The following is a 25994-nucleotide window of genomic DNA, read 5'->3' as shown; positions in this document are numbered from 1 at the left end:
TACGTCAATGAAATCAAAGACGCTAATGCTATTGCAATAAGCGTGAATTTTGCTATTGCAATAAGCCGGAATTTTGCTATTGCAACAAGCCAAAATTTTGCCATTAAAATAAGCCGGAATTTTGCTTTTGCAATTAGCCGGATTTGTTTTATTGCAATAAGCCCGAATTTGCTACACATCTATTGCAATAAGCCGGAATATTGCTGTTGCAATAGCCGGAATTTTGCTTTCGATAAACAGAAAAGCTAAAATATTTTCTAAGTTTTGGAAAGTCCTCACCATGTTCTCATGAACTGACTACAGCCGTTCTCGCCGTGGCACGTGTACAGGACATAGCCGGCGGCAACCACACACGCTATTGCCGCGATTCCTGCGGCTACGACCCATGCTACGTTCCTGCTGTCTTCCAAGAACGTCCGGTATCGGTCCGTTGTTGTTGTCGTCGTTGTAGTCGTTGTTTCTGTAGTGACATTCAGAAGCCGGAGAAGTTATATAAGAAGTAAGTCCGGATTTGGTTAGAGATGAGCGTCTTGTTAGTTAAGATATCATCAGACGTCATAAATAAATAAGCGGAACTTTAAGGCTGCCAAAATCATATAAAAAAACAATAATATGAAAAACACCTATTCTACGGTGAAATTAGAAAGAATCACATAAATGCAAAAATCATAAACGTATTCTGCCAAATTCCAGCTATACATGTAAAACAAGTTAAGAAACGGTGTTTTTCATTTTCTAGTTAAGATCGAAATAATCTATTTTAGGTATATTTGGAACTAGTGTATACGTAGTATTTAATATTTCCATTCTAAACATAGAACGGGGCATTCCGTATTATACAAGAAATGCATCACTAGTCAGCAATTTGTTCTTAATTTTAATGCATAATCATGTTCAACTCATTTGACTTTAACGATCAAAACAAACAAAAAAACACAATATGATTATGACTATCATTTAGATTTAATGAGTTAAACATAAAAATGCATTAACAATATATGTGTATGTGTTTGTTTTTGTGTGTGTGTACTTTTCTGTGATTGTTTGTATGATGAGAGACTATGAAGTCTAAATCAAAATAAACTTCTGTTCTGTTCTGTTCATTAAAAAATAAATACTGCGCCTTTTAAGTGTAACAATAACTAAATTGGACACAACGCGCTACATCGAATGTTCGTTATCTCAAAGTATTGCCAAGATCACAATGACTTCGGCATACCGAGTTTTGACTGTATTTCTATTTTGAACATACAAATGGGCATTCAGAAGGGTGTTTAATCTTTCAAAATGTGTTTCATTTGTTGGCTTTAATTTGCAATTCTTTCAATTTTAATACTGATACTTATACAAGTGGAGTTTTCTCCGGTTTCTCCCCACAACACAAGACCACACTCTCGCGCAACGTCCTGACAACGGGAGTGACTTAGTATTATATTATTGTATTATTAGTACTGCGTTTTGATCCGGGAGGTTGTATTCGACTTGAGTGGATTTTTGCAGATTCGGGTTTCACAAGGCGCAAGCCGATTTAAATCAAATCTGCAAAAATCCACGAGATTCCGGATCAAAACGCAATACTAATAACCCTTTTATTATATACATAATTGGTTAGATCACTTAAAAGCCACATGTTTTTATAACTATTTTGTTTTATGACGTCATTTTAACATCGCGCAACGTACGTGTTATGACATGACGTCACAAGAGTGGTATACGGCCGTTTTGCACTTGAGTGGAATACGGACTACCGTATTTTGCGATATGTATTGCGTGTGGATTTATGATAGTATATAATAAAAGTTAATATAACCTTTTTCACATTCCTTGTGAAATGAATCAAGTTTAAATTTATTGTATACACAATTGGACATAACGGGCTACACCTTACCGGAGATGATGATCGTGACACGGGCAGTGTCCTCGTTTCCGCCAACATCAGAAGCCAGTGACGTCACTGTCACTGACGTACCGTATCCTAGTGACATAGACGATGGGGACGCTTTCAACGTTATCGCTCCGCTGGAGTCGATTGCAAAAAATTCATCACCAAGTGACGTTTGGTTTAACGTAAACGTTATGACACCGTTCGGTCCTGCATCACCATCTGTCGCCGTAACGTAACCTAACGTTGTGCCGGCATCGGCGTAATAACTGACGTAGAAACTGTACGACGTTGGTGAAAACGTCGGCACATTGTCATTTGCGTCATCTATTGAAATCATATTAGAATTAAAAGTTGTGTTAGATTTTTGTATGCATAAAAAAACGTAACAAAAATTGCAAGAAACCTAGTTTATTTTTGATCAGTTACATATATAATGCAGGGGAAGCTTTGATTGTAATAAACACTTTCCGTAAAAACTGCGAACTATCAAAATGTTAAGAAATGACCGAAAATCGGAGGTTACGAAAAGCCTAAGTACGAGATGATTAGTTCCCGTACGAACGTATCTAAACGGTAAATCGAACATCATTTAGTAAAACAAATTAATTTATATCAGTGACTTACTAATACTAATTGTAAGATCGGCGGTATCTGTCAAACTGCCAGAGTCAGTGACCGTCACAGTGCAGGAAACAGTGGCTGGCAGGGTGCCAAGGTCAAGGTCATAGTCGGACTGGAAGCTGACTTGACCGGAAGTGGGGTCCATGTGAAAGTACCCGGTCTCCGTACCGCAATCCATGGTGAGTCGGGCCGTTTCTCCGGAGTCAGGATCTGTGACGCCAAAGGACGGCGTTCCTATTACTTTCCCAGCCTGTTAAAAAGGAGATGAGAAATAAAAGCTTAATCGTGATCATTAAAGTGACGCCGGTCAGGATATAGCCCCTAATGACGCCGGTCAGGATATGTTCCCGACTGACGCCGGTTAGAATATAACGCCCAATGACGCCGGTCAGGATATAGCCCCTAATGACGCCGGTCAGGATATGTCCCCAATGACGCTGGTCAGAATATAGCCCCCCGGTCAGGATATAGACCCTAATTACGCCGGTCAGGATATTTCCCCAACTGACGCCGGTCAGAATATGGCACCCAATGACGTCGGTCAGGATATAGCCCCTAATGACGCCGGTCAGGATATAGCCTATAATGACGCCGGTCAGGATATAGCCCCTAATGACTTGGTAAGGATATGTCCCCAATGACGCTGGTCAGAATATAGCCCCAATGACGCCGGTCAGAATATAGCCCCCAATGCCGCCGGTCAGAATAAAGCCCCCAATGACGCCGGTCAGAATATAGCCCCCAATGACGCCGGTCAGAATATAGTCCCCAATGACGCCGGTCAGAATATAGCCCCTAATGACGCCGGTCAGGATTTAGCCCATAATGACGCCGGTCAGGATATAGCCCCCTGTTGGGTAGCCAGTGCTATTTGATTCCGACTACTCAGTGCGTTTATACCACGTGATAAATTACGTCATAAATGCTATTTCGGAGGGCAAACTTTTGCAGCAAATGAGGACTTTTAACCAAGATAACTATTTATTCACCATTTCGAATGAAACGCCGCTTACATACCCCCGCCTTCGGTCTTTTACCATTTTGATTGACAGTTTAGTTTCTAAAAACACTTCGAAAAACCATTTTACAAACCGCCACCTGATGGAACTGTCAAAACATTATTTTGGAGATAGTGTTGTAGTGTTTGTAAATACATTTGCTTTGTAATTATAGTATTTTTCTTTTATAACCTCCCTATGATATATCATATGATAACAGTTGCGATAGCATGGCGTTGAATTTCATGCAAAATTAATATAATTGTTAATCAATATAAAATTATAAATTAAACCTAGAAATAATCTCAATGCATTAACACATCTTTGTACGGTAATGATGGATGACTTAGGGATTCGGGATTCGCTCATGTTTTTGTAAAAAGCACTTTGTTGTATGACGAAATAAAGTGTCGTAAATCATAAGGAGCGTTAAAACTAAGATACTGAGGGCTGGAACCTTTTAACAAATGTTGAAAATGCTCAAATATTATTTTTGAATAGCGTTTAATTAATTAGTATGGTTTAAGTTTAAGTTATCCTCAAGTGTGTGTATTAGTCTTTGTGGGCGTGAGGTGTTTTTGTCAGTGTTTTCATTAGTGACCGTTCGGGCGTTGGTTCGCACCACAGAATAGTGCCCACGAGTGCTATTTGTTTTTTTTGGAGCATAGTGCACAGACAGAATGAAACCCAGGTTAGAGCTACCCTGGTTGTTTCACGTGCTATAGTATATAGCACTGTCACATGGAACCCCCATTTAACGTCCTTCCCGGAAGACGAGTAGTTTTTGTTTTTAATGGTGTGGCGGGGAATCGAACCTGCGACCCCTGGACTGACACTCAAGTGTGTTACCACTAGACCTCGGATCCGCCACAAATGGTTCCAAATGAGCGAATAAACCGTAACAGTTATTATTATTGGTTAGTTCCGTATTGGAAAAAGTCCAAAATGTCAACATGATTCACAGAATATCAATATTCAACTGAAAATCGTTTATATAACAGATTAGTCTTTTTCTAAGATAATACAGGTAAATACATATTTGCAACATTAATTATATTTATTCAATTTTTTTCATTGAAATGGTATTATCCCTCATTATGTATGTTTTTAAACATACATGTACAAATCGAGTTTCACCTTAATATACTTACACAATCATCCTTAATATAACTGTGGTAGGTTGAAAGAAAATATCTTATTTAAAATACTCTTTTTCTAGGAATGAAAGCAGTTACCAAAATGTTCACAAAATGGAAAAGATCTTTCACGTACATTTCCTTCACTGGCCGACAGAGTGTAGCTTGTCAGGCCGAACGCCGGTGCCTCGTTCTCGTTTGCGACATAAATTGTGAGAGTTCCCATATCTGACGTCACAGGATCCGATACCGTTACGTCGAACGTAAACGTCGTGGCCTGTAACGTCTCGTAGTTAAGGACGGACGACGTCGTGATTATACCAGCTATGAATAAGTTAATTAAATCCGTATTATCAATTATTTAAAGTAGACAACGTTTTACAAGTATACAAGTTTAAATTGAATTCAGTATAAAATAACACAAACTAAAGTGTGTGTGTTTTATAAAAAAAATCAGTATTTTCATTATTTAATATTTGTACGTTTATCATTGTTCACTTCGGAAGAGAGGGTGTGCATGTGTAGGGGGGGGGGGGGGTGTAGAACCAATTAACATGTCATGATATTTTTCTTTACAAAAACAACTTGTCACATGAAATATTTAACACACGGGGATACAAAGCAAAATGTTCGTGAATTGTTGGAGGCGAGAATAAAGCTTACTTGGGTAATCTATCGCAAAGTAGTCCGTCCCCGAGGCAGGGTTCGCGCTGGTTATGACGATGCTGTGTGCTTGTGTGACGTCAACATCAGTGAACGCCACCTTAAACAATGACGTACCGACGTCAGCATTCTCGGTAACCGTTACGCTTGATGGCAGGTTCGTTATGTGAACGGGGTCGTTTATGTCTGCAAAATAAAATAGATCAATGCAAATATAAAAATGCTTGCAGCACAATGAACATACCGATCTTGTAATTCAAAGGACTCTCAGAGAGAGAGAGAGAGAGAGAGAGAGAGAGAGAGAGAGAGAGAGAGACCAAAATGCATTGACCTTTAAAACAACATTAAAACATTTACGATGAGTAAGTGTTACTGTGCCCGTAACCCAAATTTTTGAAATTATACACAAACGTGTTAAAAATATCATTAATTTTCGCCAATGATCCTTTACAAGCAACGAAAAAAGTACGTCGACTTGACATCACCGTGTTCCTGCTCTAAGTCAACGAGGTTAAACCTACCCGCAATGGTGGTAATCCGTATACATGGTTTCACCGTGTTCCTGTTGTAAGCGCCTATGCAAAACACATTCAATGTTGTTAGTCAGCAGACTGGGTCCTAACGTGTTCCTGCTGTCAGAAACCATACAATACCTACCTGTAATCGTGATAGTCAGCAGACTAGGTCCCACCGTGTTCCTGCTGTCAGCCACCATACAATACCTACCTGTAATGGTGATAGTCAGCAGATTGTGTCCCACCGTGTTCCTGCTGTCAGCCACCATACAATACCTACATCCAGTGGTGATAGTCAGCAGATTGTGTCCCACCGTGTTCCTGCTGTCAGCCACCATACAATAGCTACCTGCAATGGTGATAGTCAGCAGATTGTGTTCCACCGTGTTCCTGCTGTCAGCCACCATACAATACCTACCTGTAATGGTGTTAGTCAGCAGATTGTGTCCCACCGTGTTCCTGCTGTCAGCCACAATACAATACCTACCTGCAATGGTGATAGTCAGCAGATTGTGTCCCACCGTGTTCCTGCTGTCAGCCACCATACAATACCTACCTGCAATGGTGATAGTCAGCAGATTGTGTCCCACCGTGTTCCTGCTGTCAGCCACCATACTATACCTACCTGCAATGGTGATAGTCAGCAGATTGTGTCCCACCGTGTTCCTACTGTCAGCCACCATACAATACCTACCTGTTATGGTGATAGTCAGCAGATTGTGTCCCACCGTGTTCCTGCTGTCAGAAACCATACTAAACCTACCTGTTATGGTGATAGTCAGCAGACTGGGTCCCACCGTGTTCCTGCTGTCAGCCACCATACAATACCTACCTGTAATGGTGATAGTCAGCAGATTGTGTCCCACCGTGTTCCTACTGTCAGCCACCATACAATACCTACCTGTAATGGTGATAGTCAGCAGACTAGGTCCAACCGTGTTCCTGCTGTCAGCCACCATACAATACCTACCTGTAATGGTGATAGTCAGCAGATTGTGTCCCACCGTGTTCCTACTGTCAGAAACCATACTAAACCTACCTGTTATGGTGATAGTCAGCAGATTGTGTCCCACCGTGTTCCTGCTGTCAGCCACCATACAATACCTACATCCAGTGGTGATAGTCAGCAGATTGTGTCCCACCGTATACCTGCTGTCAGCCACCATACAATACCTACCTGCAATGGTGATAGTCAGCAGATTGTGTTCCACCGTGTTCCTGCTGTCAGCCACCATACAATACCTACCTGCAATGGTGATAGTCAGCAGATTGTGTCCCACCGTGTTCCTGCTGTCAGCCACCATACAATACCTACCTGCAATGGTGATAGTCAGCAGATTGTGTCCCACCGTGTTCCTGCTGTCAGCCACCATACAATACCTACCTGCAATGGTGATAGTCAGCAGATTGTGCCCCACCGTGTTCCTGCTGTCAGCCACCATACAATACCTACCTGCAATGGTGATAGTCAGCAGATTGTGTCCCACCGTGTTCCTACTGTCAGCCACCATACAATACCTACCTGTTATGGTGATAGTCAGCAGATTGTGTCCCACCGTGTTCCTGCTGTCAGAAACCATACTAAACCTACCTGTTATGGTGATAGTCAGCAGACTGGGTCCCACCGTGTTCCTGCTGTCATCCACCATACAATACCTACCTGTAATGGTGATAGTCAGCAGATTGTGTCCCACCGTGTTCCTGCTGTCAGCCACCATACAATACCTACCTGTAATGGTGATAGTCAGCAGATTGTGTCCCACCGTGTTCCTACTGTCAGAAACCATACTAAACCTACCTGTTATGGTGATAGTCAGCAGATTGTGTCCCACCGTGTTCCTGCTGTCAGCCACCATACAATACCTACATCCAGTGGTGATAGTCAGCAGATTGTGTCCCACCGTATACCTGCTGTCAGCCACCATACAATACCTACCTGCAATGGTGATAGTCAGCAGATTGTGTTCCACCATGTTCCTGCTGTCAGCCATCATACAATACCTACATGTTATGGTGACAGTCAGCAGATTGTGTCCCACCGTGTTCCTGCTGTCAGCCACCATACAATACCTACCTGCAATGGTGATAGTCAGCAGATTGTGTCCCACCGTGTTCCTACTGTCAGAAACCATACAATACCTACCTGTAATGGTGATAGTCAGCAGATTGTGTCCCACCGTGTTCCTGCTGTCACCCACCATACAATACCTACCTGTAATGGTGATAGTCAGCAGATTGTGTCCCACCGTGTTCCTACTGTCAGCCACCATACAATACCTACCTGCAATGGTGACAGTCAGCAGATTGTGTTCCACCGTGTTCCTACTGTCAGCCACCATACAATACCTACCTGTAATGGTGACAGTCAGCAGATTGTGTCCCACCGTGTTCCTACTGTCAGCCACCATACAATACCTACCTGTAATGGTGATAGTCAGCAGACTAGGTCCCACCGTGTTCCTACTGTCAGCCACCATACAATACCTACCTGTAATGGTGATAGTCAGCAGATTGTGTCCCACCGTGTTCCTACTGTCAGCCACCATACAATACCTACCTGTAATGGTGATAGTCAGCAGATTGTGTCCCACCGTGTTCCTGCTGTCAGAAACCATACAATACCTACCTGTAATGGTAATAGTCAGCAGACGGTGTCTCATCGTGTTCCTGCTGTCAGCCACCATACAATACCTACCTGCAATGGTGATAGTCAGCAGATTGTGTCCCACCGTGTTCCTACTGTCAGCTACCATACAATACCTACCTGCAATGGTGATAGTCAGCAAACAGTGTCTCATCGTGTTCCTGCTGTCAGCCACCATACAATACCTACCTGTTATGGTGATAGTCAGCAGACTGTGTCCCACCGTGTTCCTGCTGTCAGCCACCATACAATACCTACCTGCAATGGTGATAGTCAGCAGACTTGATCCCAACGTGTTCTCGCTGTCAGCCACCATACAATACCTACCTGTTATTGTTATAGCCAGCAGACTGGGTCTCACCGTGTTCCTGCTGTCAGCCACCATACAATACCTACCTGTAATGGTGATAGTCAGCAGACTGGGCCCCACCGTGTTCCTGCTGTCAGCCCCATACAATATCTACCTGTAATGGTGATAGTCAGCAGACTTGATCCCAACGTGTTCTCGCTGTCAGCCACCATACAATACCTACCTGTTATTGTTATAGCCAGCAGACGGTGTCTCATCGTGTTCCTGCTGTCAGCCACCATACAATACCTACCTGTTATTGTTATAGCCAGCAGACGGTGTCTCATCGTGTTCCTGCTGTCAGCCACCATACAATACCTACCTGTTATTGTTATAGCCAGCAGACGGTGTCTCATCGTGTTCCTGCTGTCAGCCACCATACAATACCTACCTGTTATTGTTATAGCCAGCAGACGGTGTCTCATCGTGTTCCTGCTGTCAGCCCCATACAATATCTACCTGTAATGGTGATAGTCAGCAGACTTGATCCCAACGTGTTTTCGCTGTCAGCCACCATGCAATACCTACCTGTTATTGTGATAGCCAGCAGACTGGGTCCCACCGTGTTCCTGCTGTCAGCCACCATACAATACCTACCTGTAATGGTGATAGTCAGCAGATTGTGTCCCACCGTGTTCCTACTGTCAGAAACCATACAATACCTACCTGTAATGGTGATAGTCAGCAGACTGGGTCCGACCGTGTTCCTGCTGTCATCCACAATACAATACCTACCTGTAATGGTGATAGTCATCAGGCTTGGTCCCGCCGTGTTCTTGCTGTCAGCCACCATTTAAAACCTACCTGTAATGGTGATACTGAGCAGACTTGGTCCCGACGTATTCCTGCTGTCAGCCACCATACAATACCTACCTGTAATGGTGACAGTCAGCAGACTGGGTCCCACCGTGTTCCTGCTGTCAGCCACCATACAATACCTACCAGTAATAGTAAAGTCATCCGGCTTGGTCCCACCGTGTTCCTGCTGTCGGCCACCATTTAAAACCTACCTGTTATGGTGATAATCAGCAGACTGAGTCCCACGGTGTTCCTGCTGTCAGCCACCATACAATACCTACTTGTAATGGGGATAGTGAGCAGACTGGGTCCCACCGTGTTCCTGCTGTCAGCCAACAACAATACCTACCTGTAATGGTGATAGTCAGCAGACTGGGTCCCACCGTGTTCCTGCTGTCAGCCACCATACAATACCTACCTGAAATGGTGATAGTCAGAAGACTGGGTCCCACCGTGTTCCTGCTGTCAGCCAGCAAACAATACCTACCTTTAATGTTGATAGTCAGCAGACTGGGTCCCACCGTGTTTCTGCTGTCAGCCACAGTTCAATACCTACCTGTAATGGTGATAGTCAGCAGGCTGGGTCCCACCGTGTTCCTGCTGTCAGCCACCATTTAAAACATACCTGCAATTGTTATAGTTAGCAGGCTGGGTCCCACCGTGTTCCTGCTGTCGGCCACGTGAATTTCCAAGTCATACCCAACAACTGCGTGGTCCGTCAGGTCGGCGTTTAGTTTGATCTCACCCGCTGAAATAGCAATACACACAAATATGTCAAACTTATGATGAAAACACGCGTTTGTGTAATGAATAAATACGACGCATATATAATATAAATATGCTGATCGTAAACATCGAAACTCAAGCATTTTCCTTATGAGTCAGACCTCGCAGTAAATTTATTTGCTGAAGCAATCGGGCATTTCCGGTGCCTTTCGTAAAATTTAAGGTCACTTTAAGTTACGATAAATTTTGAATGAAATCTGTCTATTAGGATTTATATCCTATTAACATAACATAGTTATAACGTTATATGTATAAACTGGAAAGTGTTCGGTCAATTCCGGTGCAAATCGTTAATAGATGGACATGCCCGAACAATGCCGATCTAAAACGATTTAAAACGAAATAGTAATTTTCGGCGAATACGTACAATTGAATATCTGGAATGGGAAGTTGGCGCACGTGCACGTCATGGTGAACGTGAGGTCATCACCCTCGGCGTCATACACGAGCACGTGGAACGCCGTCGTCCCTATCTGGTCGGACGTCGAAATGGACGTCGAGTCTGTAAGGTGGGAAAATATCTCATAATATACTATAAGAACAGATTGATAAAGAACTAACTAAAGGTACTGACGTGTTGGTTAGAAACGTAATTGAACCTGAGAAGGAAAAAATCCTGGTATTTCTGAGGCTACTTTGTTCAGGTTCTAGAGAGACATTGTTAGTAGGAGAAAGTGTATGAGATTTGTGAGATGCGTAAAAATGTTAGTTTCAACAAACCCACCCTATGTTTTTTTTTACTTTTTTTGCCGCAGTGTTTTTTTTACCTAAACTTGCTAAAATATTTTTATTGAAAATGTTAAAATTTGACCATTTTATATCTCAAATACCCGAAGCAAAAAACTTTTCGCTTTGGCCTAAACCCTAAAGTGGTTTTAGAACACGTATGATGTTCATATTTTTTTAAAGCAATTGCACATGTTGATGAAAAAGGCAAACGCGTCTGTTTAAAAACATGAAATTCGAAATGTCTTTCTTCTTTCTGAGGTATGGGAATTTACACGGGGTAAATGGAATATACACCGTGTCCTCTGACCACTGTTGTAAAATCGGTTCAGCGTCATTTATGTAGGAGGTGATGGATAGTTTATAATTTTACCCTAAATATATTGTTCCTTGTCGTCACGTATAAATGTATATAAGATATGACACATAAAGCACAAACACCCAAATACAACAATTTCACTTACTTTGTAAGTTAAGGAAGACGGGTGGCGTATTTTGAGTCAAGTATACGTAGAACTCCCCGGTGTCCGAAATAAGTCCATCCGAACAGTCGATACCCAGGGTGTAACTGCTTTTCGTGTTGTAGCTAAATCCGGGGTTGATCTCACTGTATATGGCATAATCTGAAACGCAGTTGATTGTGAATTAATTTCTTTGAAAAAAGAGAACACACACGCCGAAAACAGCAACAACATCACCAACACCACCACAACAACACCATCAACAACAACAACAACAGCAATATTATGAACGTTCTTCGATTCTATTTGCCTACGTTTTGCCATGTCCTGTCTGTCCGCTATATCGATTTATGTGTACAATCTTTTATTTTTGTAGGAATAATTCTTTTAAATTTTAAACAGTCGATGGAATATTTTCTCATCCATTGACCAAGCTCTTAAAAAATCAACAGACACCTTGTATTACCTGATGACGCAGGCTCCTGCTTAATAATGAACGGATATGACGCAGGGACGCTGGCTGCAAAATCACAAGTGACGTCACCGCCTGTGTCAGTCGCGTTTATGACGAACAATAGTGTCTCTGACGTCACATCCTCGCTTATAGAGACGGAGCTCGGTAGGTTGTGTATTTCTGGGGGCTGATATAGTTGTCAGACGTTAGTATAAAAAACTTTGCATGGTTGACAGTTTTGGATCAATATGAAGCATGAACGATTGCCCTAATATCGAAGTGTTGGCAGATACGCTGCTGCTGCAACGCTTTGGCAATAAAAAACAGCAACAACAACAACAACAACAACAACAACAACAACAACAATAACAACAACAACAACAACAACAACAACAATAACAAAAACAAAATCAACCACCACCACAACCACCACAACAACAACAACAACAACAACAACATCAACAACAACAATTGCAACAACAACAATTACAAAAGCTTTAAATAGTGAAACAACAGAAAATAAAACACTTAGTATTTAAGAGAGAATATTTATTTTAAGCGTTACGTTCTTATGCTTGGTAAACGGCTTGGCGTTTCTACATTTCTAACGTCATTAATTATGATAGAGGCCTTACGTCGTTGGTGATGGTGACGGTGAAGGTCACCGTGACAGTGTTGGAGCACTGGTCCGCCACTTTGAAAGTCAGCTTGCTTTCAGATCCGCCTAACGTCGTTAAACTAGCGACCGTCGTCAAAACCTCTGCAGACGTAATGGAATAAATTAAAGGGACACTCTCATAGCTTGGCACAAAAGAAATGTTTTGGGAAACATTTCCTGTCCCGAATGCAAGTAAAGTGTGTGTGGCGGATACCATCAGTTGCGGCATTATCCATTGCTCAGTATCGCTATAAGCTATTTGTAGTCATAGGAGTTAATTAAATTGCGATTCGAATTATCCCGAAATGGATAGTCATTGTAGCGATGTGGATGCAAAACGTTGCTAATAATTGGATGGATCAAACGATCAATTGCACCAGGCGCCACCCCCCCCCCATCCCAAATCTTCCATGATTATTTTTAATTTCAATATACATGCAGGACAAAAAAGATTAAAACACGCTAAAACTTCACCGTTTCGGAGTTAAACTCCCTTACCAACACTCTAAACAAAACAAAAACATTTCGGTTCGGACGGAGGGGCGCAAGTAAAAAGGTGTCGCCCCTAGCTTACGCCCCCTCTAATGTCAAATCCTTGATCCGCCATGAATGACTTCTTTTAATATGAACATTCTAGTCGTTAACCTCTAACTGCTTTACAAAAATGATTGGGATAAAAAATTAGAAGGTCGATTAAGTTTTAACAACTTTAACTAATCTATTGTGTTGCCGCTTTAAGTGTTTAAATGTTGATTGTAGAATAATTGAATATTATAGAAGTGTATCCTATTACATCTGAAAGAATATATTCTAGAACCAAATAGCAGAAAGGAAATTGCTTCCATGCTTCTTCCTTGCTAATGCCCATTTTCTGTACAAAACTTAAATAAATATGTCTTACTTGTGGATGTATCGAAGTTGTATTTGGAGTTTGATACCATGGAAACGGTGAGCGTGCTGACGTCATCAACGTCATTGTCTGACACCGAAATGGTTTCCAAGGTCGTCCCTATAGCCACTGCATTGGACACAGTCGCGGACATAGTGCCGGTAAAGAATGGGTCGTTGTCTGTGGACAACAGAATGACCGTGTAACATTTTGTTTACGAACTATACGTTTGGTCTAACTGTTTAATTGTCATGATATTCGCTACTCGTAGCAATTATTCTAGATTCGGTTTCTGAAACGTACCACAATACTAACCAACGTCTGCATACGTGTTTCTGAAACATTACTGATGCTCATATGCAATAGAAAACATGAGGTCATAGAAAAAACGAATACGATCAAATTCGGGGAGAAAATGTGAATTTTAAATTTTTGGCTAAGCTAAAAATGATATTTTCAAAGTAGTGTCTGCATTCGTTAATCGTATAGTAAGTTCATCGCCAAAATCTTTAAAGTGACACTCTTATTCAAAATCAAAACATACACATGTATAACAAACATAAGTTTTGAGTGTTAAACCTTTAACTACTCGTACTTACTAAATAATGCATTTATGGAAAAAACATAAATCATTGATCTAAATATATTAAATGATTGGCGAGTGCTAGAGATTTACTGTGATCTACTGTCGTCTTATTAAGTAGAAATACCGGGTTTTTTTCCTGCATTTTCATTTCAAAATATACTCGGTATCCTTAGCACTCACCAATCATTTAATATTTTTAGATGTTCAACTATTAAATACACGGCTACAATTGTGTTACAGTATTTAATATTTTCCATAAATGCATTATTTAGTAAGTAGTTAAAGGTTTATCACTCAAAGCTTAATATGTTATACATGTGTATGTATTGATTTTGAATAAGAGTGTCACTTTAAGCGTTTTTACAGTATGCTGCCAGAAATATTTACTAGGTTCAACGTCCATTCTAACGGCGTAGGAACGATCATCCTCAACTGTTTTAGCTGACCAATCTACGACGTCATCCACTGACGTCGCGGAGGATATCGCCATCAAGTAATTATTGTCTTCTTCTGCTCCACCTCGCTTATACGTTATCACGTCAGATCCGTCACTCCACCTAGGTTAACGTAAAACGTATACGTTTATTCATTTTCAATAATGACCAATAACGCATTTGATAAGACAGAGTTTCCCTTCAAATTTTTGTATATTTTTTTCTTAAGATTATAACCTATACTTTCAGCCCATCGGCCTTCGATAAATACTGCGCTTAATTGTTAAGATTTACAGTTTTACAGTGGTTATTTATATACATGACGTCATATTTTGGTTCACCATCTGCTTAAAATAAGTTTTGGCTAGGCAGCGTAGCATATCACCGTGAACAAATAACAAAAAATCATTCAGTAACATCTGCGAATCATGAAATGTATTTCTAATCTACACGTAATTTAGTGTGTGTATACCACGTGATAAATTACGTCATAAATGCTACGTCGGAAGGCAATATTTTGCTTCAAATGAAAACTCTTTTTATGTTAAATGAAACATATCATTTATGACGTAAGCATGGGGGACCAACGTATTTTATTTTTTGCGGACTCTTAAATGAGGGAAATGTTAGATGCGGAACAAAATAGCGGAATTTTAAAGTATTTTGGTGTTTTTGGAGGATATTTTGACCTGGGAAGTTAGTTTATATCACTTTTATCGCAATATTAATTTGCCTACCCGGAGGCCAGATGTGTAAGCTCTCTCGTTTTTTAACCTATGTTTCTAGAGGCCTTAAGAAAACGTTTTTGTATGTATAAGCTGAACGATTGCTTATTTACAAGGTGAAAATGGAAAATTGGGTGACTTAAAAATGTGTTTTAGTCAAAGTGTACTATTCTTGTACCTTTTTTTAGCATTTTTTATTAAGGTTTTGCATCTTCCTTTTCTTATCGACGGCTTGTGCACTTAACATGGGCACTATACGGCCATTTTTTATGTTTAAACACCTTTTATGTCTGGCGTGGAAGTTTTATGCAGTTTTTGTTCGATGCAGAATCGTAAAAAGCGTGCGTGAATAACAGAACGTCTCGCAATACGGCAAATAAAATGCAAACACTATCCGTCTGATACTATTCACGAGTGGCGAATTAAAGGTAACTTATGGTAATTTGTAGTTTTTTTTATGTCAACTGAGATCATAAGTGAAATGACAGATTGATCAATCTTTAAGGTCAAAACACCAAGTTTGCAGTATTTTTATCAGTATAATATTTAATAAAAGAGGGTCATATTATTGTATATTGGATATTAAGTTTTTTTTATTTGAAAAGCCTCCAAACATTCTGAGTAAAAGTTAGATGACATGAATTAAGATTATGCGGAGTGAGCGTAGCATTGTCAACGTAAAATCTGACACTGGGTTTGTGAATCGGATATGTGGGCGGACCTTAAAACACCCACGAAAGTTGAAAATTTAAATGATTAAGCATAGTACTTAATTGGCTGTAAATATAGCTTGTTTTCCAATGTAAAAGAGGGCATGTCATGTATCAGAACAAACTTACCAGCCCCAACGATCGTTAGATTTGACCGTGATTCTCTGCGCTTGTGGAATTGCAAAAGCTTGCTCTCCGTCTGACGCTGAAATAGAAAAAAAAATCACTACATCATCATCGCTATCATCATCATCATCATCATCATCATCATCATCATCACCATCACCACCATTACCACCACCACCACCACCACCACCACCATCATCATCATCATCATCAGCATCAGCATCAGCATCATTATAATCATTATCATCATCATCACCATTACCATCATCACCATTACCACCACCACCACCACCACCACCACCACGACCATCGTCATCATCAACATCATCATCATAAATATAACATACAGACGCTGATGTCGTTCTGTCCGACGAGCTGGAAGCTGTCTCCGCTTGTTGGCCGCCATACTTGGAAGTAGACGGTTCGGGCGGTGTTAACGTTGTCAAAATACGCCTCCCACTTGTCTACGACGCCGCAACAATCGATGACGTAGTTAGGCTCGTTCATCATGTATGCGAAATCTGCGTCAATATAAGTTCAATTTTTAATCCCGCAAATACGTACACCACTAGGCGTATGCAATATATCCCAGTATTTTTTAGTGCTGTAAACTTTTTTGTTTGTATATCCAAATGACTTCTCTGAGCCTCTTTGTTATTTTTTAACCCCCAGAATGATACAAAAATGTGTTTATTGCAATAACAAAAAATCCAAAAACAAACAGAAAGTATAAACTTAATTTAGCGCGCGCAAACTTATTACGAAATTTGCATATCACGTGACTTTCTTACTGCCAATAATCGATGTTGCTTTATATATTTATGAGTTCCAATTTTTAACTAAGAAGTTATTGGTTTTAATAATTTTTAACCAAAAGAATCATACTTACAAAATATAAAACATAATATATTTCACTTGAAAGTTAAATTATATTCAACTAAAAAAGGGAGGTAATAAGACAATTAGTATTGACACATTTAATCGGCGATTTTTCACAAAACGACATTGGTAATATTTCATTTGGAAATGCATGCATCACATTTATTTTTAAAAGAAAAGCTTAATTACCTTCATGAGGAATTATATTTGAAAATGATCAGTATTTCTCTAGTTATTTCTCCAGTCTAATCCGGCAACTGCCCAGGTACTGTTTGCAAAGCGCTATGCTCCGTTAACTACCTTTATCAGTATATAATGAGTCAGTGGTCGGTTTAGATTGTCATTGGCTTTTATTATACATTTTCTTTTAATAAAGCATCGTTAATACCACAGGATTTAATCAAACTAATCTGACACTCTATCTATTAAATGTAAACATCTTTTCCTCAAATTTTGAATCCGAATATAAGTGGCACTGAGCCTTTAATGTAACACTATACAAAATTCAATTCAATATCTTTATTTCCTCCTTGTAGGAGATATGCATTTTTTTATACACATAGAAAAGTCAATATTCAAAATTCTAATGGAGCATTACAAATATGTACAACATGTGCCCAATAAGGGTGATTAGTCTACCATATGTTCTCTTCATTGAGTCACATATGTGTCATATTCAACTTAAACTCCATGAACACATTTGGAGATGTACTGAAATGATATATGTATGTACTCGCATTCATAGAATGGTTTTGATTATAAACTTACCATTGGATTACTGTACGCAATGGCAAAAGAAACGTTTAACTATGATGCAATGATAATTCCAATAGGAACTACCTACGTTTGTTACATTTCCTGAAGGTTCCTGAAGGTTAAAGATGCACTCTTACTCCCAAATAAGATTTACCACAATTGATAATATTGTTTTAGTAATCCAAAAAGTATAAATAAATGTCGAAAACAATGGTTCTTTAGAGGATACCGACTAAATTTGAATGAAATGAGCATAAAACACGGTATTTCTACCGTATGAGACTATAGTAGACCACAGTAAATCTTTTAGCATTCACCTATCATTTGATAGTATTGCGCTTTCTGCTATTAAATACGTTTACAATATTGTGACCAGTGATTAATATTTTCCGTAAATGCATTATTTAGTAAGTAGTTAAAGGTTTATTACTCAAAATTTATGCATGTTATACATGTGTATGTATTGATTTTGAATAAGAGTGTCACTTTAAGAGTTGAAGTTTTTTTGTTTAGTATCAAACGTATTGTAACAATGAGTAGGCACTTCCGCACTAGTGCAATTTGCCCTGTATATCCACACAGGTACAGGAAGGGGATTAACTTCTGCTTTTTCGTTCAGTGGTGTTTGACCTATGATTAACATAAAATTTGCATTTATTTCTTCAGATTTCGTCTAGGGGTCACTTCTATCACCTTATAACCTTATCTTGCCGTTACATCTGTTTCATGCTATATCACGCCTCCAACTTAAATGACGCAACGCCATTGGTCCAGGACTGGTCACGTGGTGACCCCATATTTTTCCATATTCGGTCACCAAATTTATATCGTACCAAAATGGTGTCCATTTTCCGATTACATGTAGGATGAATAAATGAAACATTTAAACATGTAAACATGTTGTCGACGTGATATATACGTTACGGGGTTAGTAGGTGAACCGATATGAGGTATACGGGGCGCAGGAAACCATCCATATTCGGGTTCGAGCGATATGGTTTCCTTTGCCCCGTATATCCCATATTAGGTCACCTACTAACCCCGTTACTTATAATAACTCAGTTTTGAATTGTAAATGGTTGTCATTGTTTTATTTGGTCCAAGCTGTCGAACAATCTTAAGAAAAACAAGCTTAACTATTTAATTCCGTTTCGCTAAGTTACTTACTCAAATTCAATTTTACGAATAGAAAAGAGTCTTATTTTTGTGATAAGCATGCAATAAGTTCCTTTTAAAAGTTTCAAAACTCTTTTAAAGGAATATTTTACACGAATTAAAATAATGAAAAAAAATGGTGGTTAAAGCTTGATCCTTTTATATTATTAGGAACTTAAGATTATTCGAGGACTTTGGGCTTCATGATGAGCAACCACTTTCAAATAAACTTACCTTTACTTGAAGATTAAAAAAAGATATTAAAACAGAGGATATTTTTCTCAAAATGACAGTCGAACCATTCCGTCGTTTCAAAATTTATGCCATTTCAATATTTCGGCCATCACAAATAGGCACGCGCGATGAGGTTCACCAATAAAAAAGTAATAAAACACTTCCATACCGACGTTGTTGTCTATGCGGTCATCTTTGCTACTCGGATTTCCTTCTCCAAATCTTTCTGTCGCCCCACACTGGCCTCCACCTGGTTAAGAAAGTAATGTAAGTAATCTCAAATTTTCGGCAACTGCCGCATAAGTCGGAAATAGAGATTCACCAATCGCAACTTGTCGGCAGTTTCCGTATTTGTTTGGAAATAGTGATTCACCAATTACAACTTGTCGGCAGTTTATATGGCTTCGATTTGCACGAAAAAAGTGATTTGACCCCACAGATCAAGCAAATATCAAAATGATCATATTACTACATTGTAAAATAAACAAACGCTTTTTGATATGTTTTTGTAAATTTGACGACAGACGCTCTATTTCTTTCGCGTAGTATTGTGAAAGTGAATTTGCTCATGTGCATTAGGTTAATGTGTGATACGGAATCAGAAAACACAGTGTGTGATACGGCACCAGAAAACGCAGTGTGTAATACGATATCAGAAAACACAGTGTGTGATACGGCACCAGAAAACGCAGTATGTAATACGATATCAGAAAACACAGTGTGTGATACGGCACCAGAAAACGCAGTATGTAATACGATATCAGAAAACACAGTGTTTGATACGGCATCAGAAAACACAGAGTGTAATACGGCATCAGAAAACACAGTGTGTGTGATACGGCATCAGAAAACGCAGTGTGTAATACGGCACCAGAAAACGTAGTGTGTAAAACGGCATCAGGAAACACAGTGTGTGATACGGCATCAGAAAACACTGTGAGATACGGCATCATAAAACACAGTGTGTGATACGGCATCAAAAAACGCAGTGTGTAATACGGCATCAGAAAACGAAGTATGTGATACGGCATCAGAAAACGCAGTGTGTGATACGGAGTCAGAACATCTCAGGGGATCTGTTCAAAATTCGTTGGGGGATGTTACTCATCTGTTCAGGATTGGTGGAAGACTTTGTCGGTGTGTTTAAAAAATTGGTGGGAGATTTAGTCTATCTACTCAGAAATTGGTGGGGGATTGTGTTCGTCTGTACATAATATTGTGAGTATGAGTGGAAGGGGGGGGGGGGGGTGACCGTCTTTGCAAAAAATATACGGGGGGATTTGTTTTCGACTGGCCTTAAATTGATAGGTGGGGACTTTGAACGGTGGGATTGGGGCCTACACTGCTAATGAATTCAAATGATTATAGCTTCGTGAATACTGCAAGGTCTTCTCAGATAGATTTGTCTTTTATGTTCTATTTCTATTCAAATTATTATCATTTCTATCAGAGAATATAAGGAACAATTAACAAAAAAATCACTTTTCTCTAAAGCTGTTTTTAATTGAAAACTGTCATATTGTCCATTGGTGCTTAAAATTAATATCTCAGACGGGCAGCAATGATTTGAAAATTTCAAACTGACATTATAATTACAACTTTCATTTAAATTTAATTACGCAAATAACTGTTTACTCAGTTAAAAGGATAAACAGATTCCACTGTATTGGATAAACAGTTTCCACTGTTTGACACTTATTTTCTTCGTGTTTGTACCTATTTGAAATAATTAGAAACGCAAATATAAACAGATATTAAATTTACTTTTGAATATTGACAAAGCACGACATGTGTTATTCATTTATTTACTAAGGTGAACAAGCTTGCGAATTTAGGATGCTTTGTGACCCCGCGGTTAATGTGTGGAGCTTGAAAATGTAGAAACTATACCGACAATAATATAGCAAACACGCAATCAGAAAACTTTCGTCCAAGAATTGGTCCGATGTCAGTAATGAAATAATATCACATATAAGGCCAAAATAAATAAATTAATACATAAGTGGATTAGTAATGCACCAGTCAATTGTAACCACGGTCCCCAGGTCCGGGGGTATACCGGGGATGGCCGGGGAAAAGGGCCGTGTTTTGACTTTTCAGGTGGCCCCGCAGGGCCGAGTGACCGCGGTGGTTTTGTCATAGCGCCAAATTAAGCCGAGATTTGGCCTTATATAGAGTCTCTGGTGTGCGGGGGCATTTGGCCGGGGTTTAGCCATCAGTTCGTCCCCGCAGGGCGGGGATTTTACCCGGGGTTGGCTGGACCGAAAGTCAAAGTCCCGGCTGTTCCCCGGACCTGGGGGGGGGGGCGTGGTTACAGATGACTGGTGTTATCATAAGGGTTACAGCATTTCCAAAAACAGGTTGGGTAGGAAGGCTTTTTATTTTATTTCTATTTGGCATCATGTAATAAAGTGTTTGTCATCATTTGAATAGGAATCTTATGTTTAAAATTTTAAAGATACACTTCTACATCAAAATAAGATTTACCACAATTAATAATTTAATACCATTGTTAAAATATACCAATCAGGGTGAATAAAAACAAAAACAATGGTTCGTATGAAGGATTCCGCGTTTTTTTTGGAAGAAAGGTGGAGAAAATACGGTATTTCTTATGATACATCTTGACTGATGGACCTCTTTACTCCAGAATAATATCCTAACTGCCGGGCGCCTGGCACGAAAGCAATCGTTACCCATCATTTAACTATCTGCTTGGTCAGCAAATGACCATATTAAAGCTGCACTCTCACAGATTGAACGTTTCGACAACTTCGTTATTTTTTTGTCTTGGATCGAGCCAATTTTTGCGAAAAAGCATGTAAACCAGTATTACAAGACTGCTGACAAAAATAGATAGTAGATTTTTATTTTAAAGTTCAAGTATGCATTTTTCTTAAACCGTTAGTAACAGTTTAAGCCATAAAACATTGATTTTTGAACGGAAATATGCATATCTGCGCTCTGATCTTTTGTCATCAATTTTTATTATTGGTTTGCAGATATTTACACAAAAACAAGTTGTAAAACCGGTAAATCTGTGACAGTGCAGCTTTAAATAACTCCCGATTTGGTCTCGATCGTTCGACCGTCTGCGGACGGCCTCAACACTAGACCATGGACGGGGTACAGTTCCCTAACTTTCACCGTGCCTTTCTTAACCTTTTCGAGAATTTTTTTTTCCCGAAATCTATATTTAAAAAAGAAAGAAATATCCGGTGAAATAGTTTTGAAAATAAATGTTTAATGCTTACCATGGGTACCATCCATTGGGTGAATTAGCTCCATTAATGTAAAAAACACAATTATGCTGATTTTGGCCGTCATGTTCATGTTCCTTTCCCAAACTCCCGGAACACAGTCAACACTACCAGCGTCCAGGAAAGTCAGTCTGCAATATTGTATACAATCAAAATATTTTGGTGAAATAACATACCACGTATAATGTTAAAGATGCACTCTTACTTCCAAATAAGATTTACCACAATTGATACAATAGTTTTAATATACCAAAAAGGATGAATCAATATCGAAAACAATGGTTCTAATGAAGGATAACGTGTTTAATTTAAAAGAAATGTGTAGAAAACACTGTATGTTTTTCTTATGAGATGGTAATAGATCAAAGTATTTTTTTTAGCACTCACCAATTAATTAATGTATTTTTGCGTTTTCAGCTATTAATTACAAGGTTACAATCTTGTAATTAGTAATTAATATTTTCCATGAATGCTTTATTAAGTAAGTAATTATACTTAGAGGTTACTCTCTCGGAATCTTTGTTTGTTATACATGTGTATGTACTGATTTTGAATAAAAGTCATAAATATATTATATATTTTCATTTATTGAGTGATTGATCGATTGATTGATTGATTCTTTTTTTATTGTTTTCATTTTTTATTATTCATTTATTTATTTATTTATTATTTATTTATTTATTTATTTATTTATTTATTTATTTATTTATTTATTTATTTATTTATTTATTTATTTATTTATTTATTTATTTATTTATTTAATTATTATTTATTTATTTATTTATTTATTATTTATTTTTATCTAATTTTATTTTTATTTATTCATTTATTGCATTAAGACATGTATTTTATTCATTTTAATAGACTGAAAATAACTCGATTATAGATTCTTCATCCTTCCCACTCAAAAAAATGTTACCCTATACCTATAAGTTTCGTTCACTTTTTAGGTTCTCTTCACAAGAAACGCTCTAACAACTGATAAAACTACTTTTGCATCTTCTGAATTATATTAATATGGTCACATGACCTTTAAAGTAATTCTCATTGGACAATTTGGTTCTCAAACAGAAATATAAAATATAATAATTTCCCGTACTTGTGTACTTCCTAAATGCACTTTTATTATCACAATTGCTTCACATCGATTAAGTACAGAAGACCTGGGGAATGAAAGAATTTTTCTTTGTCATTTTTTGTCAAAGAGAGTCTTTACCGACGTACCATCCAGTGTTCAACCCACCAACATTACTTGTTTGATCCTAAGGAAACCATCAGGTGTTTGAAATACTACCAAATTACGACAATAATCAAACTATTTCTTAAGTGTAAGGTATTCATTAAAAAGTTTGAGATTTCAAGGGTCTTTATTTTATAAAAGTGCTCTGATTCAAATGTCAATTTCAAGGTAACAATAGAACAGAGAAAGCTCAATGTTGATTTTTCTTAAGTAAATACAGTTCATCTTTATAATGAGAAAATAATAATTTATAATTTTAATAGTCTTTTGACCCGTTATTTGCATTAATCCTTTAAAACCTATCATTATCAATTTAAGCAGAAACCCAGTGTAGCCAATCTGGTTAAGTGACTACATGGCTTTGACGAAATTGAAATACAAATCTTATTGCATGTAATCACTTTCGAGTAAAAAAGAAAAACAAACTCGGACCAAAATATACGGATTCTGCGATAAGTCATTATTATTTGAGTAGTAAACCTTTACTGGAGAGTATCTTCGTGTAGGAGAAGGGGGTGGGGGCTGAATTGGGGTGAGTTTTAATACTATAGACTACATTTCACAGGCAGAATGTCACCCTGGTTAGAGTTACCCTTGTCTATAACAATGACACGTCAGACCTCCGTTAAAACGGATTGCATGGTAGTGGTTAGCGGGGGATCTAACCTATGAACCCTGGGTTGAGAGTTCAATACTTTACTTATGTATCAGAGATATACCTATCAACAATGGGGTAACAGAGATATGTCTTTCAAAGATGGGGTAACAGAGATATGTCTATAAAGGACGGGGTAACAGAGGTATGTCTGTCAAAGCCAGGGTAACAGAGATATGTCTTTCAACGATGGGGTAACAGAGATATGTCTATCAACAATGGGGTAACAGAGATATGTCTATCAACAATCGGGTAATAAAGATATGTCTATAAAAGATGGTGTAACATAGATATGTCTATCAAGGATGGGGTATTATAGATATGTCTTTCAACTATGGGGTAACAGAGACATGCCTATTAGAGATAATAAAGATATATTTATCAAAGATAGGGTAACAGAGATATATCTATTTTAGATGGGGTAACAGAGATATGTCTTCAGGCAATGAGGTTTACAGAGATATGTCTATCAACAAAGAGATAGACAAGGATATGTCTATCAACACTGGGTAACAGTGATATATATTTTCCAACAATGGGTTACCAGTGATATGTCTATTAACAATGGGGAAACACTGATATATCTTCCAACAATGAGTAACAGTGATATGTAATATGTCTATCAACAATGGGTTAACAGTGATATATCTTCCAACAATGGCGTAACAGTGATATGTCGATCAATAATGGGTTAACAGTGATATGTCCATCAACAATGGGTTAACAGTGATATGTCTATCAACAATAGGTTAACAGTGATATGTCCATCAACAATGGGTTAACAGTGATATGTCGATCAACAATGAGTTAACAGTGATATGTCCATCAACAATGGGTTAACAGTGATATGTCCATCAACATAAGATTAACAGTGATATGTCTATCAACAATGGGTTAACAGTAATATGTCCATCAGCATTAGGTTAACAGTGATATGTCCATCAACAATGGGTTAACAGTGATATGTCTATCAACAATGGATTAACAGTGATATGTTCATCAACAATGGGTTAACAGTGATATGTCTATCAACCATTGCGTAACAGTGATATGTCCATCAACAATGGGTTAACAGTGATATGTCCATCAACAATGGATTAACAGTGATATGTCTATCAACAATGGGTTAACAGTGATATGTCTATCAACATTAGGTTAACAGTGATATGTCCATCAACAATGGGTTAACAGTGATATGTCCATCAACAATGGGTTAACAGTGATATGTCTATCAACAATGGGTTAATAGTGATATGTCCATCAATAATGGGTTAACAGTGATATGTCCATCAACAATGGCTTAACAGTGATATGTCTATCAACCATGGCGTAACAGTGATATGTCCATCAACATTAGGTTAACAGTGATATGTCGATCAACAATGAGTTAACAGTGATATGTCCATCAACAATGGGTTAACAGTGATATGTCCATCAACATTAGGTTAACAGTGATATGTCCATCAACAATGGGTTAACAGTGATATGTCTATCAACAATGGATTAACAGTGATATGTTCATCAACAATGGGTTAACAGTGATATGTCTATCAACCATTGCGTAACAGTGATATGTCCATCAACAATGGGTTAACAGTGATATGTCCATCAACAATGGGTTAACAGTGATATGTCCATCAACAATGGGTTA

At 38.6% G+C, this 25994-nt stretch overlaps 2 protein-coding genes across 2 annotated transcripts; both read right to left on the bottom strand.

The window, feature by feature from the left end:
* Window positions 1-275: 275 nt before the first annotated feature.
* Window positions 276-5785, bottom strand: LOC128245901 (cadherin-23-like). The gene is made up of 6 exons (XM_052964119.1): window positions 5773-5785; window positions 5304-5489; window positions 4777-4964; window positions 2510-2756; window positions 1889-2209; window positions 276-460 (listed from the first exon to the last, which is right to left on the bottom strand). Exons 1-6 carry the CDS (start codon window positions 5783-5785, stop codon window positions 276-278), a joined length of 1140 nt encoding a protein of 379 aa, XP_052820079.1.
* Window positions 5786-10223: 4438 nt separating this feature from the next.
* On the bottom strand, window positions 10224-16674 carry LOC128245900 (cadherin-23-like). Its single transcript, XM_052964118.1, has 9 exons — window positions 16512-16674; window positions 16168-16243; window positions 14557-14726; window positions 13596-13763; window positions 12672-12796; window positions 12049-12223; window positions 11586-11744; window positions 10763-10897; window positions 10224-10357 (listed from the first exon to the last, which is right to left on the bottom strand). Exons 1-9 carry the CDS (start codon window positions 16672-16674, stop codon window positions 10224-10226), a joined length of 1305 nt encoding a protein of 434 aa, XP_052820078.1.
* Between the last annotated feature and the right edge of the window lie 9320 nt (window positions 16675-25994).

This window comes from Mya arenaria, chromosome 9 (genome assembly GCF_026914265.1).
Source record: "Mya arenaria isolate MELC-2E11 chromosome 9, ASM2691426v1".
In the NCBI taxonomy this organism is placed as follows: Eukaryota; Metazoa; Mollusca; class Bivalvia; order Myida; family Myidae; genus Mya; species Mya arenaria.
The sequence above is the reverse complement of the archived record's forward strand: the minus strand, read 5'-3'. Positions and strand labels throughout refer to the sequence as shown.

Coding starts and splice junctions, on each gene's coding strand:
- LOC128245901 (XM_052964119.1), bottom strand. Junction 4,965..5,303: donor CTTTGCGATAGATTACCCAA/GTAAGCTTTATT, acceptor ACTTATTCATAG/CTGGTATAATCACGACGTCG. Junction 2,757..4,776: donor TGTCGGCCAGTGAAGGAAAT/GTACGTGAAAGA, acceptor CCTTTTTAACAG/GCTGGGAAAGTAATAGGAAC.
- LOC128245900 (XM_052964118.1), bottom strand. CDS start 16,674: ATGATGAACGAGCCTAACTACGTCATCGATTGTTGCGGCGTCGTAGAC. Junction 16,244..16,511: donor ACAGAACGACATCAGCGTCT/GTATGTTATATT, acceptor TTTCTATTTCAG/CGTCAGACGGAGAGCAAGCT. Junction 14,727..16,167: donor TCTAACGATCGTTGGGGCTG/GTAAGTTTGTTC, acceptor ACGTTAACCTAG/GTGGAGTGACGGATCTGACG.